Source organism: Alosa pseudoharengus, unplaced genomic scaffold (genome assembly GCF_046254945.1).
Source record: "Alosa pseudoharengus isolate Yale_2024_CS ecotype anadromous, Long Island Sound unplaced genomic scaffold, YU_APseudo_1.1 YU_APseudo_1.1_scf_7, whole genome shotgun sequence".
Taxonomy (NCBI): Eukaryota; Metazoa; Chordata; class Actinopteri; order Clupeiformes; family Clupeidae; genus Alosa; species Alosa pseudoharengus.
The window spans coordinates 20,364,401-20,384,138 of NW_027468859.1; the positions used below are offsets into that span (position 1 = coordinate 20,364,401).

Genomic DNA, 19,738 nt, shown 5'->3' on the forward strand with positions numbered 1-19,738 from the left:
CGTCATCACTTTTGTTGTCACATTGTAGTTCGTTTGTAGTCCATGTGGCCTTTCATGTCCAACAGTTTTAATGTGAACTTGGGAATTTGCCGTTTTTGCTGCATATCTTTCTTTCACAAGCGTCTTACACTATATTTTAAGCAAATACAGTTGTTTGTTTAGGATTAGTGAGTGTATGTTTTAACCTTTGTTGTGGCATCCGTGTTTGTGACACATTCCGATGGCAAAGCACATGAACACTTGCTGTCGGAAAAACAAAGTAGCCATGGGGGCGGTCCTTGTCATTCGAAGTGCCCTGAATGCACCAACAGTCTATGGTCTCCTCAGATCAGCGTCTCTTTCTGACGAAACAGGAAGAATGCTTAGTGAGTTGAGCGTCTTTGGTGTACAGTCTCTTTAGCTCAGTGGGTTTGTTTGTTTGGGTTTAAAGACCAGCGGTGTGGTCGGTTCGGTCGTCGGGAGGAGGAGGGAGACAGGAACGGATAAAAGGTAGCGATAACCTTTCAAATTCCACAAATCATCTTATGTTTTAAGCATTTTATTTCTTGGTAGTTGTGAAGTTATCTCCAAGTTAATTATGGCATATCATGACATTATCGTTTTTTAACATCAGCCAGTTAACGTTAGCTAGCGTTAACCTTAGCTGTCTGTCTTATGTTGAGCTAGCTCTAAGCTAGAACGAGCAAAATTGATTAAAAACGCATAGTAGTTTCGCAATGTGCAAACAGCCATATTTTACCATCCAGACGACGACCAGTTGCCATCATGCGACCGATTGTTTTGTTTCAAATCAGCATAACGTTGGCTTATCTGGCACCAAGGTTGGTTGTTTGATTGCTGAGAATGTTTTGTATTGTAGTCATTAGCAACCTAGCCAACCCTGTACATGACTCCAACCCAATGCCTTGAAGCTATGTTCGCTTCCTGGATTTAAAGGATGACCATTGCCTATCTGCTCAACATATATTTGATAAAGGTGTTTGTATAGATAATGTTTACGAAAATGACAAGGACGCCTATTGTTGTAAGCTTATTAGCCTTAAGCCATAGCTAGCAGGAGGACCCATACACACAGCTGCCTGTTAACAGGATGTCTGTTCGCTAGATTTGTGAAGAGGAGGCATTAATGTAGAACTAGGCGAACTCTCATTTTTAGGCGTCGTATCGTTAAGGGCACCCAGTAAACTTCAACACGAACAGCTGTGCAAATTAAAATAGTTTCTTTCTAACTACACGTTACTCGCTTGGCTTGCTAGGCGGTGTTTTGATTTTCAAAGCAAAAGCTGTTGCTTTTTAGTTGAGGCTGTAGATCATATTTGGCGTGCGCATAGTGTCAGCTGAGTGTCAGCCATCAATTCAACAGGGTCATTCAACGATTGTAGTCGCTGAGATATTCAGTTTTCATTCATTTAATATTCAGGCTGACATTACGCAGAGCTTCATCCAGACCACAGATCATGGGTACACAAGGACAACTATAAGTAGTATGTAACCACTCCTTGGTCTGTTTTTGAAAAATCTAATAATGGCATTGCTGCAGCTTTGAATGAGCAATATACCTTCAATCATTTTGTTGTATTGTAGCATTTTAAGGTTCTGTGAACCCTAAAGGTGACGTGGAAACTACTCTATAGTTCCTCCATAGTGTCAAGAGATAGATGATGTGAGTTCTGAACGGAAGCTGGTGGACTGTGGACCATCATGGAGGCCCGGTTTGGCCCCGTGGCGTTCAGCTCTCGGTTTGATTCTGGGAACCTGGCCAGGGTGGAGAGAGTGGACCGGTCTGGATCAGATGGGGAGCCCGCTGCCAACGGCAACAATGGCTCTCTCTCCACTCCAGATTATGAGTTCAACATCTGGACCAAGCCTGATTGTGCAGACACAGAGTTTGAGAACGGCAACCGGTGAGTGGCAGCTGGTTACATTGCAGAATGACACAGAAGTTTCCATTAATATTCTGGCATTTTTGAGATCCCAATTAACAGCATGTGTATCTGACTTTGTCACGTAATTCCCTCCCTACCGATAGTTTTAAGACCGGTCACATTTGGTGCCTGGAATAAGAGTGCTTTCTGATCTTTTCAGGTCATGGTTCTACTTCAGTGTGCGGGGTATCGCCCCAGGAAAGTTACTGAAGATTAATGTGATGAACATGAACAAGCAGAGCAAGCTGTACTCCCAGGGCATGGCCCCGTTTGTGCGCACATTGCCCATCAAGACGCGCTGGGAAAGGGTTCGGGAACGGCCCACGTTTGAGGTACGCCAGCGCATACCCCACTTCACCTCACCCCACCCCTCTCCTCTGCTTGAGTCATTGGATGATATCATCTGCTTCAATCTCTTTTTTTCAGCTTTGCCTAATTTGCTTAGTCAGGCTCAGTGACTGAATCTGCTCCTCAGTCAGAACCTATTATGTCTAATACTGGGGTGTGTGGACTGAGAACTTGTGTAAGGATGGTGACGGTCAAAGCTGAGTGGATGTGTTTCTGTGGTTTTCCCCAGCTGTCAGAGAATCAGTTCACCCTGTCCTTTGTCCATCGCCTGCTAGAGGTGCGTGGCGCCACCACCTACTTTGCCTTCTGCTACCCCTTCTCTTACGCCGAGTGTCAGGACATGCTGCAGCAGCTGGACCAAAGGCTGCTGAGCACCACCCATTCTCTAGGACCATGCAGGTACACACACACACACACACACACAGACACACACACACACACATATACAGATGCGTTATTGCTAGGTTATGATAATGTTATGGATGTTTGAGGCTTGGTGGGTTGTGCCTTTCTCCCCAGTCCTGTTGACTCTGTGTATTACCACCGTGAGCTGCTGTGCCACTCTCTGGACGGGCACCGTGTGGACCTGTTAACGGTGTCCTCCTGCCACGGCATCCAGGAGGACAGAGAGCCCAGGCTGGACAAACTTTTCCCTGACCACAGCACTCCCAGAGCGCATTGCTTCGTAGGGAAAAGGGTATGAGCACATATTATGTAGTTTTTCATGTGTAATTTAATTCTGTAATTGTATGTAAATTATTTTTTTTAAATTGTCATTGTACGGTACATGTCAATTTAATTAAGGTAGATTGTGAAGTTGGACATTTTTTACTTCCATCAGACGCTGTGAGCATCTCTACTGTATAATCTCTCCATAGTGACATTTTACTCTGTGTTGTCGTGTATCTGAACATCCCAATGTGCTTGGATCATATTGACCACTAATAGCTGGGGTTTTGATTGTGGTGTGTCTGTGGGGTTTGTCAGGTGTTTTTCCTGAGTAGTCGAGTGCATCCAGGAGAGACGCCGTCCAGTTTTGTCTTCAACGGTTTCCTGAAGTTTATCCTCAATCCGGATGACCCGCGGTCCCAAATACTGCGCAGGATGTTTGTGTTCAAACTCATTCCCATGCTCAACCCTGACGGTGTCGTCAGAGGTCACTACAGGTCAGTCAAGGGGCCAAAGGGCAATGTGATGCTCTCCTTCATGAATGTTAAATGAATTTTCTGGTTTCCTGGACAAGGATTAACCCGCAGGAAGAGTTGATTAAGTAGGTTAATGTGCATTGGTGATCTGCCCATGTACCATGCTTACACATGTCATTACAACACTGCCCATATAAGAGCAGATGAGGTCACAGTACAACTTTTCGCTATATCACATTTCAGATATTCTGTGTTCTTTTAGCCCAAGGCAAGGCTGTTGTGTAATGTGAAGCTTGACCCAGATACACAATCTGGAGTGACCTAAAGAGAGCCACTCAGGTGTTGATCCGTTCTCCCTTCAACAGGACGGACTCCCGCGGGGTCAACCTGAACAGGCAGTACTTGTGCCCAAGTCCCGAGCTGCACCCGTCCATCTACGGGGCCAAAGCCCTGCTGCTCTTCCACCACCAGCACAACCGCCTGGGCCCCCAGCCGCCCTGCTGGAAGCCCTCCAGCGCCCAGGGCCCCCTCAGTGCCAAGATCTCCAACCTGGCCAACACCCACCCAGGCCCCGGGCCCGGGCCCAGCCCCTGCCCCTGCCCCTGCCCCGGGCCCAACCAGCCCAGCGAGCTGGAACGGCTCAACCGGAGGAACGAGGCAGAGCGCAGCGGGGATGGGCTGGCCATCACTGTGCCTGGCCTGCCCATGCAGCTGGAGGCCGAGGGCGAGGCGGGCAGCTGGGAGAAGGACACCGTGGAGCGGGAGGAGGGGCCCTGTGACGAGAACGAGGCGGGGGCCAACCCCGGGGCTCCTGCGCCCCAGGGCACGGCTCCCATGGAGCAGATCCCGCCCCAAGAGAGCGGCGTGGCCTATTACGTAGACCTGCATGGCCATGCCTCCAAGCGAGGGTGTTTCATGTATGGGAACAGCTTGACTGATGAAAATGATCAGGTGTGTGTGTGTGTGTGAGTGCATGTGCGTGTCTGTGTGTGCATGTATGTTTGTGTGGTTGGCTAATATGCCCTAGTTTCTATTATCAGGAGGTCTATTTTTACTCAGTAGTTTGAATTAATGTTTAGCAGCTGCAGTCTCTCTAACTTCTCTTTCATCTGTCCTGCTCTGAAGGTGGAGAATCTGCTCTATCCAAAGCTGATAGCCGTGAACTCTGCCCACTTTGACTACCTGGGCTGTAACTTCTCCGAAAAGAATATGTATGCACGGGACAAGCGTGACGGCCAGTCTAAAGAGGGCAGTGGAAGAGTGGCCATTCATAAAGCTATTGGCCTCATCCACAGGTACGGCTGTCTGTAGAGCTCTGTAAAGCACACCTGCACACTGCAAACCTGCTTGTGGGGTGTTCTTTCTCAATCCCTTACGATACTGTTATTGCCAAGTCATGTTTTTTTGAGAAAGCATATTGTATATTGTGTAACATTGTCATCAACAATGCTTAAATAACTCACTTCTGTGTTTTGCATAAATGTTCTAGTTAGATTCAGATGTTTGATCAGACATCCTTTGCTTTCCCATGTATGCAGTTACACTCTGGAGTGCAACTACAATACGGGTCGTTCGGTCAATGCCATTCCCCCTGCGTGTCATGACAACGGCCGAGCCACACCCCCACCACCTCCCACCTTCCCACCCAAATACACACCTGATATATACGAGCAGGTAAATGCGCAGTACCGAGACACGGTATTCTCATGCTCAAACATACATGATATGTTTCTAATCTCAAAACCACTCTGTAAATACTGAAACTCTGTAAGAATGAAATATCGGTTTGGTCATGACTGTAAATGTGATAATTTTGTCCCAGGTGGGATTTTTAGGTATCCTTAACACATTGTGTGTGTGTGTGTGTGCGTGTGTGTGTGTGTGTGTTTGTGTGTAAGGTGGGGCGTGCTGTCGCCGTGGCAGCCCTGGACATGGCGGAGTGTAACCCGTGGCCTCGGCTCATTCTGTCGGAGCACAGCTGCCTGCCAAACCTGCGTGCCTCTCTGCTCAAACACGTGCGCAACAGCAAAGCAGTCAACACCAGTGTCAGGAGGAACGGCTCCAAAACTGGCAGCCCTCCTAAGAACACGTAAGAACCAGTCAAACAAGCCAACTTCATCCCACTCCACTGTATAACCCACATTTTCATTTACTTTCATTTCGTTTATTTGATTTAATTTAATTTACTGTATTTGTGAATGGCAATATCCGTTACTTCATATTCATGTCGGTCTCCTAATGAAAGAATCAGCAAATCTAGTTTAGAACTACAATAATAAAATTAACAGTGAACAGTTATAGAAAGATGCAAGGGCTACATTAAGGATAGTAATCATAACAATAATGTCAATACAATATCAACATCAATAATGAAAATAAACATTACACAAACCAAAATAAAGATACAAAGTGGTACTACGGGAGGACAGACTAATGCTAGCTGGTTAGCAATAACTTTAGAAGATATCTGGGCAACACCGTTCAGAGGTGTTTTATTACATCAAAACATAAATTCCTTCACATTCTGTTACTGTTTCTAGTTTATTTTTGAGTGTTTTAATATACAATTTGTGCACAGTGCATTTTGATAGTTCACAGTAACAGCTAACACACTGATGGCTTCTTGTATCTGTCTTTAGTTTGTTTGTTAGTTTATTTGTGCATCTGTCTTTAATTTATTTTTTAAATCTATGTTTGTTTGTTGTTGTTGTTGTTGTTTAGTGGCCTGAGCACCTCTGCCTCAGAGAACTCCCTGAGCCGGACGCGTAGCAACAGCACCAGTGTCGGCGCGCCCCACGGTGGCCAGCAGGTGTCCCCGCAGCTCAAGAGCTCCCCCAGCTTCACCTTTGGCTTTGGCCCCTCAGGCCACGCCCCTGCCCCCTCCTCCTCCACCCCACACAGGCCCGCCCACAGGGCCCTGGGACCAGTCAGAGGTAAGAATACAGAAGACATGCCTCCTTGTCCATACGGGGGAGGAGCTTACCATATATGGGTGTGTTTAGGACTGTGTGTGAGAAAGGTGTGAGCATGGGATTGAACTGGTTGCCATGTTCACACTGTGGCTGTTGGCTCTGTCGGCCCGATTGCTTGGAAAAACATGGGTTCTGAGTAGAGATGCACCGATAGATCGGCTGCTGACCGGAATTGACCGATTTTCATGTGATCGGCCATGACAGGCGACCGGCCGGTCAGTCTGAGACATGCCGATTTTATGCCGGTCAAATGCACTCGTGCGTCGCAATTGTAACAACATCCAGCTGAGTTTGCAAAGTTTGAAGAAGCTAGCAACCAGGCCAACACTCAGGGCTGGATGTAGGGCTACAAAGAAAGCGCTAATAGGCTACTGAGTTTTTCTATGCAGCAAACGCTGTGCTTCCACTGCGTGGAATTTACTAAGCTGTCACTTCATTAGGCTATGTAAACATCGCTCATCACCGCCTGTCCCTGCCTCTAATTGCGTGCCCACAGCTGAACCACAAGCGCTGCTGAACGGAGATAACCGATGATAATGCGACATTAAAAACTTGAGATAATGCGACATTAAAAATAATCAAAGCGATCATAGGCTACATTTTCAGCCTGTTGGAAATTGGACTAATTTAACATAATTTTTTCCCCCTTTTTAAATGTATTTTCTTTTTTTTAAAACTTTTTTTTTGTTTATTTGTTATGTTGTCTGTCTTGTATGTATTGATGTCATGGGTACGCTGGCGACTACGCCGCTCCGTCCGACATCTTTTGTCCTGTGTTTGTTATTTTTTAAATGTATTTGTCATGTCTTGGTGTCACGGGTACGCTGGCGACTACGCCGCTCCGTCCGACATCTTTTGTCCTGTGTTTGTTATTTTTTAAATGTATTTGTCATGTCTTGGTGACAGGGGTACGCTGGCGACTACACCGCTCCGTCCGACATCTTTATTTTTTTAAGCGACCTTGGGTGTCTTGAAAGGTGCTTTATAAATAAAATGTGTTATTATTATTATTATTATTACATGATAATAAGCTGTCAACAAACAGTGACATACAGTAGCCCTAGTAGTTCTTTGGATTGAACTTTTTCACCGCAAAACAGACGTGCGCTGTTTTCATATATGGTGGAGCACCTAATCGCTATTAGCACTTCTCCTCCCCTGTGTTTGCTAGATAGCTTACTCCCACTTTTCCCTCGCCCTCCCATAAATTCATCAATGCATATGAAAATATGTTCCATGGTAGCATGTTCAAATGTATCATGAAAATTGTTCTTATATCTTTATTTGGATATTGGATGTGAGAAGAAAAAAAATGGGTGTTCCATAACAGTGCATTTATATTAGTAGTCTGTGAAATGAATGTCCCACACTGTGATAAGTTGATTACATTTCTATATTAACATGTTCTATTAAAGAAAAGATAGAATATAACTTTTTGTGTGTGTGCTGTAAAATGGTTAGAAGAAATGAAATCGGAATCGGCTAAAATCGGTATCGGCAGGTCAAACTCTATGAAAAATCGGAAATCGGTATCGGCCCAGAAAATTGCAATCGGTGCATCTCTAGTTCTGAGGAGCTTGGATGTTGAGAACCTGTTGTTTCCATGAAGGGATATTCTGTGACCTTATTTATATGCTTTTTGCCATTTGAAGTTGCAAATCCAGATGCTTTTGGATGATGTGTCTTAGATATGAAGTCAAATTATTCAAGGGCTTTTCTTCTCTATAACACACAATGGATCCCTGCTTGTGCTCTTTTTATGCTGATGTGCAGTAATATATCACATTAATTAAAAATAATAAGTCAAATTTAGCAGCCTGAGCTGCTGTTAACATAGCCATGTTAATTGAATGGAGAGGTAGGAACAATGAAATTACTTCTTATTTTCCTGCTAGTCAGATGTTAAATTCACTTTTCAAAATATTGTATCAGTGATTTGGTGAAACGATTGTCTGGTAGTTGGTGATGTCAACATATTCTGTGCTCTTCAAGAGACCAATAGCTTGAGCATGTGAATGCAGACTAATCTTGGTTCCATTTTGCATTAATGTTACATAGTGGACCTTTTGAAGTGGTGTGTAAACTCTGGCCTTGTAGCTGCTCTGCTTGTGCATATGTGCCTTGTTTTCTCTCCATGCTTCTTTGTTTGATATTACTGTATCCCTCATCCCTATGAAGGTATATTTGGTGCAAAAGTGGCGAGCACTTGTTTTCTTGATCGATTCGCTCGATGTGCACACATATAAATCGTGTTGCAAAAGTATCCGTCACTCGTAGAAGCAGATTCGAGCACTTGTATCAATTTACTTGTAGTCGTGCAAGAAAATCAAAGCGATCTGTAGAATTTTATTAATGAGAAATTATTTTACAGATGCACAACTTCAGATGCATTAGTTCACATTTGGGTTTACAAATGCACAAATGTTGTGCATGTTCTCAGATTATGAAACACGGATGTGCAAATGTATTTCGCACCAACTGCGCTGCAACGATTGGAGCAAAAGTGTCGAGTGCATGACTCTTGAAAGTTGTGACTCACAGGATAGGATTTGTGTACAATCAAGGATTTGTTGTAACAAGGATTTGTGAACCCGTAGCCCCTATTTTGTGTTAACAAGATATTAAAAAAATATGTACAACTTCAACTTTACTGCTACACATTTATGACTTTAGTGTGCGCATGCAAAATCTGCAGTTAAATGTGCTCGCCACTTTTGCACCAAATATACCTTCATACATCATTCCGTGTCAAATCAGACAAAATTCAGGAAAATGGTTTCTGCACTCTCTCAGATTTTGCTCAGAGTTTGTTAGTGCTTCGGACTTGTAACCGGAGGGTTGCCGGTTCGAACTCCGACCAGTAGGCATGGCTGAAGTGCCCTTGAGCAAGGCACCTAACCCCTCACTGCTCCCCGAGCGCCGCTGTTGTTGCAGGCAGCTCACTGCGCCGGGATTAGTGTGTGCTTCACCTCACTGTGTGTTCACTGTGTGCTGAGTGTGTTTCACTAATTCACAGATTGGGATAAATGCAGAGACCAAATTTCCCTCACGGGATCAAAAGAGTATATATACTTATACCTAATATTTAGATCCCAAAACTAAGACCTGTAAAATATTTTTTGTTAAATTCCAATGTTTTCATACATTTTCCACCTTTTGATTTTGTATATTTTTTGCACTCAGAAACGCTTTGTCTTGGAGGCCATGTTTGGGCATTAAAAACTTGAAAAGTATTATTCCTATTTGCCCAAACTTTGTAGGGTGGAAGATAGACACGTTCTCGGTATGATTGAACCGTTAAAAGTTAGTACTGCATGCCCATTAATTATATAACACCTTAGATATGGAAAAAAGTGCAAAACTGGTGATATTGAGGGTCTGCAAATACAATACTTGATTAGTGTTTCCCCAATTTTTGAGGTCTTTGCAACAAATCCACATGAAGATATTAAGGATGAAAACAAAGTGTGATTACAGTTTTTGGGTAATGTTAATACGACTAAAATGGTATGTGGGGTAGCTAGTATGAACACAAAAATCAACATGGGAATAGTTCAGCTTATAGTCATTTTGTGTATAAAGTGCCAATAATGTACCATGTTTCGTTCATGTATAGTGTATTTCACCAAGTGTACAGTCTACATGTATTGTCCCTGTATGTTGCTTTTATGTCTGTTACTCTTATCTTATTGTACAGTGTCTTTGGGTGACAAGAAAGGCGCTTTAAATAAAATATATTATTATTATTATTATTATTATTATTATTATTATACATAAATACACTTACTTGGTTACATTGTATACCTATGGGTTTTTATTCTGGGCCCTGAAGCAAAGCAATGTTTTTGACTCTATTTATTTATCTATGGTACAACATTGGCACTTTGTACACTAAATGCCCATACACTGAGCTACTTTCACATTGATTTTCAAGTGCCTAGGAGCTACCCCACATACCATTTTTAAACCTATGAAAATGACCGGAAAACACAACCTCCCCTTTTTTAATCTTTAAAATCTTCAAGCCCATTATATGTGGATAGCTCAAGTATTGGGACAACATTGATCAAATATAGTAGCCTGACGTAGACATACTCAATTCTAGGCAGAATATGAGTCTGATACTGCTCCATTGGGACGTAATTATGGGGCGTGTTTCAACCAATACAGGGAGGGAATGCCTCTGCACTCAAATGAATAGACCTAACCAACCAGAGCAACGAAATAGCTTACCGTGAGGTGTAGGAAGAAAACACACGAACCATCCTTCTTTTCCACAAATACCTTAACATTGTTTTCTGGTCTCTTGTAAAAGTTATTGTGCCCTCAATATCTCCTACAACACTCATTAGCTAAATCTAAGAGATACGTAGTAGGGTAGGCTATTGGGAAAAAAACTGATAGCCTATATCCACTCCGTTTTTAAAAATAATTCTGTTGAACACTGATATGCTACAAACATGTTATAAACAGCTGGGAAAGGCTCTCGCAAATCCCTCGAACAGGTGGTCAATCAGAGATTTCAAACGAAGGAGGGAACAACATGTCACAATGCAATACACTGTTTTCCCTTGATGAAAGTGAAACCATGAGTTTTCCCACATCTCAACTTTGGCCAAAGTTTTCAGAAATAATAATTTTTCAGTGATAAACTAAGCAATAAGCCCCGTACACAGCCCCGTACAATAAGCCCCATACATTGACTTATTTGTGGCGGCCCACCACAATATCAACATGGACCACCACACAATGATTTTCCAGGTTGTACTAAATTGTGCTTAAATCTGTTTAGCATCATAACCACGCTGTGCTAATTTGTTGTTGTTGCTTAGTTGTTGTTGTATTCAAGTTAATTTTGCAAACCAACCACCACAAATGGAATTAAATTCTGTGGGAACTGGAACAGAATGCGGTCAAGGTGTATGTTTGTGCTGGATTTTACAACGGCATCGAACGTGATTCAGCCAATCACAATCAAGGACCGGAACTATCAGTAGAAACCTCATTAAATAATATACATTTTCCATATGGGGTCTTAAAAGCCATGTCTCCTTCTAGCCACAGCTAGATCACATCTAGGCCTAATCTAAGCGTGCTCAGATGACGTGATGGATGAGGCGCTGTTGCTCACCTGTCCATCATCGTAAAGCCCGATTTGATTGGTCCGCCAGATCTAGGGCGAGCATAGTTGCTCAAATGTTGTGGGCGGGACTAAGTTCGGCTGGCACCCAGGCTGAAAATATAGTATGTAAAGAAAAAAATAATGATTAATACCAAATGCTTACAAAAACAAGTTTTTGCATTTTTTTCCAAATCTTGGGCCTTGTACAAAATTAAATTAATTGAATTTCATTAAATGAAAATGCCGTAGAAACTTCTAATGGTTCAGTCATACTGCAAACATGTTTGTCTTCCACCCTACAATGTTTGGGCTGCCTATGAATAATACTTTTCATTATATTAATGCTCAAACATTGCTTTCCAGACAATGTGATATTCAGGCTGTAAAACTAAAGTAATTTCAAGGGCTGAGAATAATATGGAGACATAGGATTTGAACAAAATAACGTTACAGGCATTGGTTTTCGGACTCATTCTTGAGATAGATACTGTAAGGTTTGAATAAAATCTGAGATGGTGCAGCAACAACCTTATCTGATTTGACACGGAATGACCCTTCTCCAATATCTTTCATTTGTCAAGCTTTGATTTGAAGATGTTTCTTTGCAAGGAAAAAAAATCTGCATGCCATTGTGTTCCTTTGTGGAAGAGTGTGCACATGTGTGTTTGTAATTGAATGTGTGTGAGTGTGTGAGAGAGAGAGAGAGAATGACTGAGACGTGTGTCTTTATGTCTCTGTAGAGTCTAAAGCTCAGGAGAAGAGACGATCCCATCACCACCGTCCTCTGTTACGGTCTCCTAACACCAGCCAGCCTGCCCTCTCTCGCCCCTCCCTCTCTAACTCCTCGTCGTCGTCCTCCTCGCCCTCCTCCTCCTCCTCCTCCACCTCCACCTCCGGCCCCAACCCAAGCCCCTGCTCCATCAGCATGGCAGGTCTGTACTCCCTCCAGCCGCCCAGCCTGGCTCAGCTGTTACCCTCCCTGCAGGCCATGCCCCGCACGGGGCTCCTCACCAAATTGAGTCCGCTGCTCCATCAGGGCCTACCCCCGCTTGCCTTCCTCAGTGATGCCAGCACCCAGGCAGGGCAGGTCCAGGCCATGCGACCTTCCCAGGATTGAGAGCAATGAGAGTGTGTGTGCGCGTGTGTGGGTGCGTGCGTGCGTGCGTGTGTGTGTGTGTGTGTATGTGTGTGTGGAGTGCATAAGTGTGGTGCTAAACCCATAGCTGATGTCTCCAATTTCAGATTTAAAAAAAAAAAAATCATTGTTATTATTTGAGATGACATGAAATGCACCTGTATAAGCAAATCATTTTATTAACAGCCTGGTCTCTAGCACCTTATCATTTCCCTGTTATATTTTATGATGTCTTTCCCTGTAGCAGCTATTTAATACGATTATTAACTTGCAAGGCTAAGGCAAGCAAATAAGCGTGTCTTTATGAGACAAAGGTTTCTTTTTGTAATCAAGAAAGATCAGAGAGGGGAAAGGCATTTCTGTTCCGGATGCAAGCTCTCCTAAATATTCCATAAGATCACATGTTACACTACTCTTTATTTGAAAGTATTACAGTGTAAACACACTAGTACACAATATTACACACAATATTAACCTCTTGTAGCACAATAGGATTATCATGCTGTAGGAACATTAAAAGTCTAAAGGAGGCTTTTGGAGGATTTTTGAACTGATATCAGAAGCAGTTCCACGACCTGTGACCAATCTCTGTTTTTTTTTACTCATAGTTATTGAAAGATGTACAAGGACCTTTGATAATTCCAATGGTGTTTATGTGTGAGTTTCTTTAGAACATGCCAAATGACTCTTTTGCTGTGTTGCACTCATAATTTAAAAGTCAAAGTGTATATTATTTAGGCAGAACACTGTGGTAACCATGGGAACACAGCTGAATATAGTAGCTATTATTTGTGTATGTCTGCGTGTGTGTCTGTGTGTGTTTGTGTCGCGTGTATGGACATTCAGCCTTTTGTATGTTCTGTTACAGGCTTTTTTTAAAATCATGCAGCTGAGATTTGTATGCGTTTTTTTTTTTTTTAGTTTTTTTATTCCATTTTTTGTACAGATCAATCCTGTTTGCTGGAGACCTGCACTGACACACAGATGCTTGTTTATGTGCAGCAGACACAAATGTTTTTCTGTTTTTTTTTTTTTTTTTCTGATCACATTTCAATGCTTTTATCACCCTAAAGGCATTTGAATGAACACTAATCAGCTGTCACATGTTAGTGTATCTATCTGTCTAAACGACAGCGTATGGCATCTGTCGTGTATGTATCTGTGACCCAACTGTAAACCATGTCTTCATATGTTAACCGTGTGCCAACTCTTGTCAGATGTTTGTAGTAACAGCTACTGGCTTCTAGATTAGGACTGCAATGGTTGAAAAACCCCCCCCCCCCCCTCAGACGGTTTGTTTTTTAGACTCACACCTAACAGGAGCCTGAAACCATTGTGCAAGTGTGCACCTCTGTAACCTTCTCCCTTCCCTCCTCTCACAAACCATCTCCAGTACAAGCCTGTGAATGATTTGACTATACACACTCTTAAGATGTCCCCATCAAGTCTGCAGGCGTGCATTTAAAACGCCACAGAGGTGCTTTTCACAACATGAGTTGTTAACCCCGTTAGAATAAGGATAGCTCAGATGGACTGTCTTCAGCTGTGTTACTGGTCTTGTGGTATTTGGTGGAAGTCTTAACTGATGTCCTGAGTTAGAATCATTTTACCTTGTGGATATGAGGTCAGAAAGGCAAGATTTTGAGGAAGAAAGGCAACTTTTGTTTGAAGTTGATTGTTTAGAGACAGTTTGGCCTCTGGCTCAGTTTTGTGTAGGTGGCCTGTGATTGGTAAATCAGGTGTTCTGAAACATGGTTGTAGAGTTGTGGTTATGGTCTTCCCAGCTGTGGTGACCCATCCAACATTGTTGTAGGGGAGAGATGGTATATCTATGCTTGAAAGCTACAATGAAGGATGTATGTCCATGCTGTGCCTATTGTTTGTCCTATGTTTTTCATTTGTATTTCACTCTGCAGTCTAGATTATGTGATGCCTTTACATACACATTCTTTAAAAAAATATTGGTGGTCTAGGGGATTCAAGCTTTCAGGAAGGAGAAAAAATGCATTTCATGAAGTAAAACTTGCACATCTTCTCATTCGCCTCTCTCAAGTGCGATTTATCACATCTGTGCTTTCAAATGTGGTTCATATCTTTACTACTGCACACATGCATATGGATATATCTCATAGATACTTTGATATGTAGAGTGGAGTAACATTTCAGATGTCTGACCTTTTCTCTAATAAATATCCCCTCTGTGGTTGAATTGAAGTGGTTTGTGACCTTCACTCTTTTTCTGCACTTTAAAACCTTCCTCCATGTCCTTCCTGTGTGTGGTGAGTTTCCCTGATCTCATTTCTTGTGTGTGTCAACTATAACTCAATGGCTGCATTTGCAAAGGAAGGCATGATGCTATGCAAAAGCACCAATTGCGATTGGGCAAGAGCATAACAGTCTTAACCGACTCGATGAGTTTCATTGGGGGTCCTTTGTCCATCATGGATGCTGCTGCATGGTGATGCCTGACTGCAAGAATCCCCTTCCTGGAGTCTTCACCTGGTGGATGTCTCCTGCATCTTTATATCCTGACCCTTGTAATACCCTTCAACATCCAACATGAGATCATATTAAGGCTTGAGTCTGATACCATAGCGAGGCATGTTAACCCTGTGGTTTTGTTCTTCTTTTCTGCATCAACAACATTCATTTCAGAATTTGTCCATGTGCGTCACAAACCCTCTGACTCTGGGGGGCATAACTAATCAACCCAAATCATCTGTTGTTTTTTAAATGTGCTATACAAATAAATTGACATTGACAAATCAAATCCATTGAAATAGATGTTGTTGATATGCATTCTAAAGTCAAAATCACAGAGGTCAACATGATGGTGGAGTTGAGACAGTGACACAATTATAGTATAATCCCTATTTCAACCTGGAAGCCCATGTAAAAGAAACACCTGTTTGTCTAATTGGTTTCATAGTAATCTGTGTTACTCTGATGACATTGGCTATCATTAAATCACATTGGATTTCAGTACATGTCTATGGCAAAGAGTGATGTCACAGCATATTAGGATAAGATCATGTCTGTAATCCACTAAATTAAGTGTTTTGTGAGCGTGTGCTCAGAAAAGCCTGGTGCTCATACACAGTCCATGCTCTGTACAGGACGATCAAACATATTGCCTTGGACCAAGAGATAAGCAATTCTGGATGCCTGGAGAGCAGCAGTGTCATTTGATTGGCCGTTAAGAACAAATATCAAGAACCTGGATCACACAGATTATCTTTACGTGATGGTTAGGTTTTTGACATTTAAAACATGTACTGTACTATGACATCACCCATTGACCTATCTGATTCCTCAACTACCCCACAGTCAACCAAAGTAACACAAATAATATTTCTACAACACAAATAATCTATTCAAAGCTATCTCTGCTATTATCTATTCCCTTCTCCTCTTTTCACATTGATTATAGAAGGACTTCATTGGCCAGGAAATGTACATGTGAGGATGCAGAGGAAATCAAATGTTGAATGTGACTCCATTGGTCAGTCATTTGTGCAGCTGAAGTCTCTGTCAAGTGCCCTTTGGTCATTGTGTCACAATGGTGAACAGTGTTGTGTTACTTCTGGACCATTACACCTAATAACATGAATACATTTCTTTCATCAGTTATCTGCCTCAATTTGACATCACTGCCACCTAACAGGCATACATCATTTACCATATACTACTGCAGGATGAATGCTCTGGAAGCCTTTTTACCATGCAGCATCTGTAAAGTGCCTTTTCCATTTCAAGCTTGTGGATACATGTGTGTTACCAGTTTCTCATCCCATTTTTTGACATCACCCAGGCAACAGTTGTCCTGATTTCCGCCCGTCGTCACAAGGCAAAGACTTTCCGACGCGGACTGGGCGGTGGGGCAGAGGGGCCAAGTCGCACGCGGGGTACCATCATCACGCAACACCTCCGAAACGGGGCCCACTCACCAAACAGGTTAAAGACTAAACTGTTTAACTAAGACATGCTAACAGGCATAAACATCCATATAACATACAGCAGGATCAGCATTGCATGCCAGGTGGCTTAAGTTTTTCTTTTCTCTCTGTAGACCTCTTTGAGAGATGAGCCCATCCACTTCCTATCTTCCATCGAATACACCAAGTAATTATACCTTTGTCCATTACACCTACCAAACACAATTATGCCTTTATGCCTCTGCTTGGTCTGATTGGTGTTCTACATGTGCGTGGTCCTGATTTCAGGTGTGAGCTGCAGCCCAGGCCTAGCCGGATCCCAGTGCGAAGGCTGGACTCAAACGACACCCTGGCCCCACCGGCACTCTCATCCGCGCCCCAGACCACTGAGCACACAGACTCAAGCCCTGACAACACCAGCACCACTATGAAGGTGTGGAGACTGATCAAGCCTGGTATCAAGAAACACCTGTCCTTCGCAGGTAAACTAACACCGACCCACTCACATTTCACATAGAATTGATTTTAAGCATCAACTGTTGCCTTTTAAAATTAAGCTTTTCTCATCTGTATGTTCAGTATGAAACTGAAAGTGTTTGTGTTGCTGTGGGCAGGAGTCACTGGGAAGGAGGGTCCTGTATGTTCAGTATGAAACTGAAAGTGTTTGTGTTGCTGTGGGCAGGAGTGACTGGGAAGGAGGGTCCTGTATGTTCAGTATGAAACTGAAAGTGTTTGTGTTGCTGTGGGCAGGAGTGACTGGGAAGCAGGGGTCCTGTATGTTCAGTATGAAACTGAAAGTGTTGGTGTTGCTGTGGGCAGGAGTGACTGGGAAGGAAGGTCCTGTATGTTCAGTATGAAACTGAAAGTGTTTGTGTTGCTGTGGGCAGGAGTCACTGGGAAGGAGGGTCCTGTATGTTCAGTATGAAACTGAAAGTGTTTGTGTTGCTGTGGGCAGGAGTGACTGGGAAGGAGGGTCCTCCTCTGAGTCTGGCCTCCAAAGCTCTGCTTAGGAACTCTGCCCGCAGTTACCTTTACTCAGATGGCAACACAACAGAGACACCAGTGTCCGATTCCACCGTGCAGGTAAATAACAAATGGATTTACTCTTGTTACACATGCCTTGCCAGTGCATATTCACAAACACATAGGCCTACTTGTATGCAAAGCAGTGGAAACAAATACCGGTATGTTACACAGTATCAACACAATATGTTACCAATGTAGGGCAGGTAGTTCTTGGCACAATCCTGGGCAATGATGTATTCTAAATAGGGCCCCAAGAAGTCAAAGTGTTAAAGGTATTGTCTGTAAGGTGTATTAAGGTGTATCATGCCTATGTATGCCTAACTACATTGACATAGGCATACATAGGCATGATACATCATAATTGCTTTGACATTATATCCAATGCCAATATTATGTTGTATGACTTTGGGTAGGTTACTAGGTTTAAAATATATTTTTGGGGTCCAATATGGCACTGGTTCTAGAGTAAGATGGACAAGTACAATTAAGACACATTTTGTTGAAACATGACTCAAAAAAATGAATCAAAATAAATGTGCTGTTTCTTTAGTGATTTCTACCTCTACTGAATGTCGGCTTCCTCTTCATACACCCACAGCCCAAGTTGATTCAGAATGATTGTGTGTTTCAGTGGCTCTGCTCTCTCACAGTTGTGCTCTGGTCCGTCTTTGCAGGAGATCACCCCTGAAGTGGCATCAGAACCAGCAGCAGTATGTGGGACAGTGCTTTTGCTGACTGAAGCCTAGCACTTCAGCAGCAGGCTACTGTACCACAGAACTGCAAAAAGCAAAGACATTGAGTCACTATGACTGCTTCAGCAGTCCAAGGACATAACATGTTCACTGTTCACTTTTCCTCGTATGTGCAGTTTCACACAGGTGAAAAGATATGAAACATTTTGGTCCACAAACTTTCAATTCGCAGCAGTGATGATGACTGATGCTTTGTCACTACACTGAAATCATGGAAAGGAGCCGACTTTGAGATTTGCACTTGACTTGCACATGCCAGTCACTGACGCCCCACAAGCACTTTTGAACATACTGTAGCCAGTCTGAATTACTGCAATTTATAGCACCTTTTAATTAACGTGTGTGACTTATTTGTTGTGAAATTAAATTTATTCTGATTATTGTTCACACATTTGCATGGTACTGTTGTCTCACTGGTGATTTTGTTCTTGTTTTTTTTTAAATTACAAACCATGTCACTTTGTGCTTATTATTCTTTGGTTTATATAATTCTGTCAGCAGATCAAAATACTGTAGCAGTGCTGTTGTGTATGACAGCAACACTGATTATCATTGATTGTTCAGAGATTTATAATACCCAGTGCTTGGGAGGCTATGCCTTTGAATATGCTCAATTTCCTATCATACACTAATAAATGTTTATACCCAGAGCCCATGTGTTTACTGTCTATGACCTTACGTTATTTGTGTATCCTCCTGGAAACCAAGAAAAAAAAGTGTCCAACAATTTCTTTTTTTTCTTTTTTCTATTTAGGATTAAAAAAACATCTGACAATTTTTATTTTTTTTTATTTATTTTTATTTTACATTTTATAGCATGTCCCCTGTGGTGGACAAAAGGACCGTTTTACTATGAAAAGGTAGCCATGAAAATTTATCCTTCTAGACTACTTTATTTGCCTTTTTGGACAGTTGTATTTCTTTTTTCTGGATTGTTCATTTCATTTTCATGTTTTTCTTTCATCTGCGATAATTCATTTTTTAGTCGTACTCTTCTTCCTCGCTATCTTCTTGAGGCACAGGTTCATAGTCCTCATCTCTGTTTCACTCACTCATCACCTGAGAGCTCCAAATCTGCCCCCCCCCCTCATTCATCCTATACAAATTATCTCCTAAATTTCCCAAAAAAATCCAAATATTTTGGTCCTGGTGTCCATTATAATGGACATTTATAAAGTCACTATTATTTCAAAATGTAAATAACTTAACTTCTTTCAAAATTAATCATATGATTCCTGACATTTTCATTAACAAGACCATATATTGCCATCATAATGAATGCTTAATAAGAAGACACTATTTGACTTATCTCTCCTCCTTCCATAAAATGTGCTTGTTTTGATGTCAACCATTTTTGAGAACCAGGAAGAGGAGGTTC

The 19,738-nt window shown here is 42.4% G+C and overlaps 1 protein-coding gene across 1 annotated transcript; it reads left to right on the forward strand.

Moving 5' to 3' along the window:
- The first annotated feature begins 393 nt into the window (after nt 1–393).
- On the forward strand, nt 394–19,003 carry agbl5 (AGBL carboxypeptidase 5). The gene is made up of 17 exons (XM_076271818.1): nt 394–489; nt 1,635–1,904; nt 2,086–2,257; nt 2,503–2,672; nt 2,793–2,970; nt 3,261–3,439; nt 3,784–4,369; nt 4,544–4,713; nt 4,957–5,092; nt 5,317–5,507; nt 6,140–6,351; nt 12,253–12,444; nt 16,459–16,601; nt 16,717–16,769; nt 16,871–17,064; nt 17,538–17,665; nt 18,283–19,003. Exons 2-17 carry the CDS (start codon nt 1,702–1,704, stop codon nt 18,352–18,354), a joined length of 2,979 nt encoding a protein of 992 aa, XP_076127933.1. The 5' UTR covers nt 394–489; nt 1,635–1,701; the 3' UTR covers nt 18,355–19,003.
- The last annotated feature ends 735 nt before the right edge of the window (nt 19,004–19,738 follow it).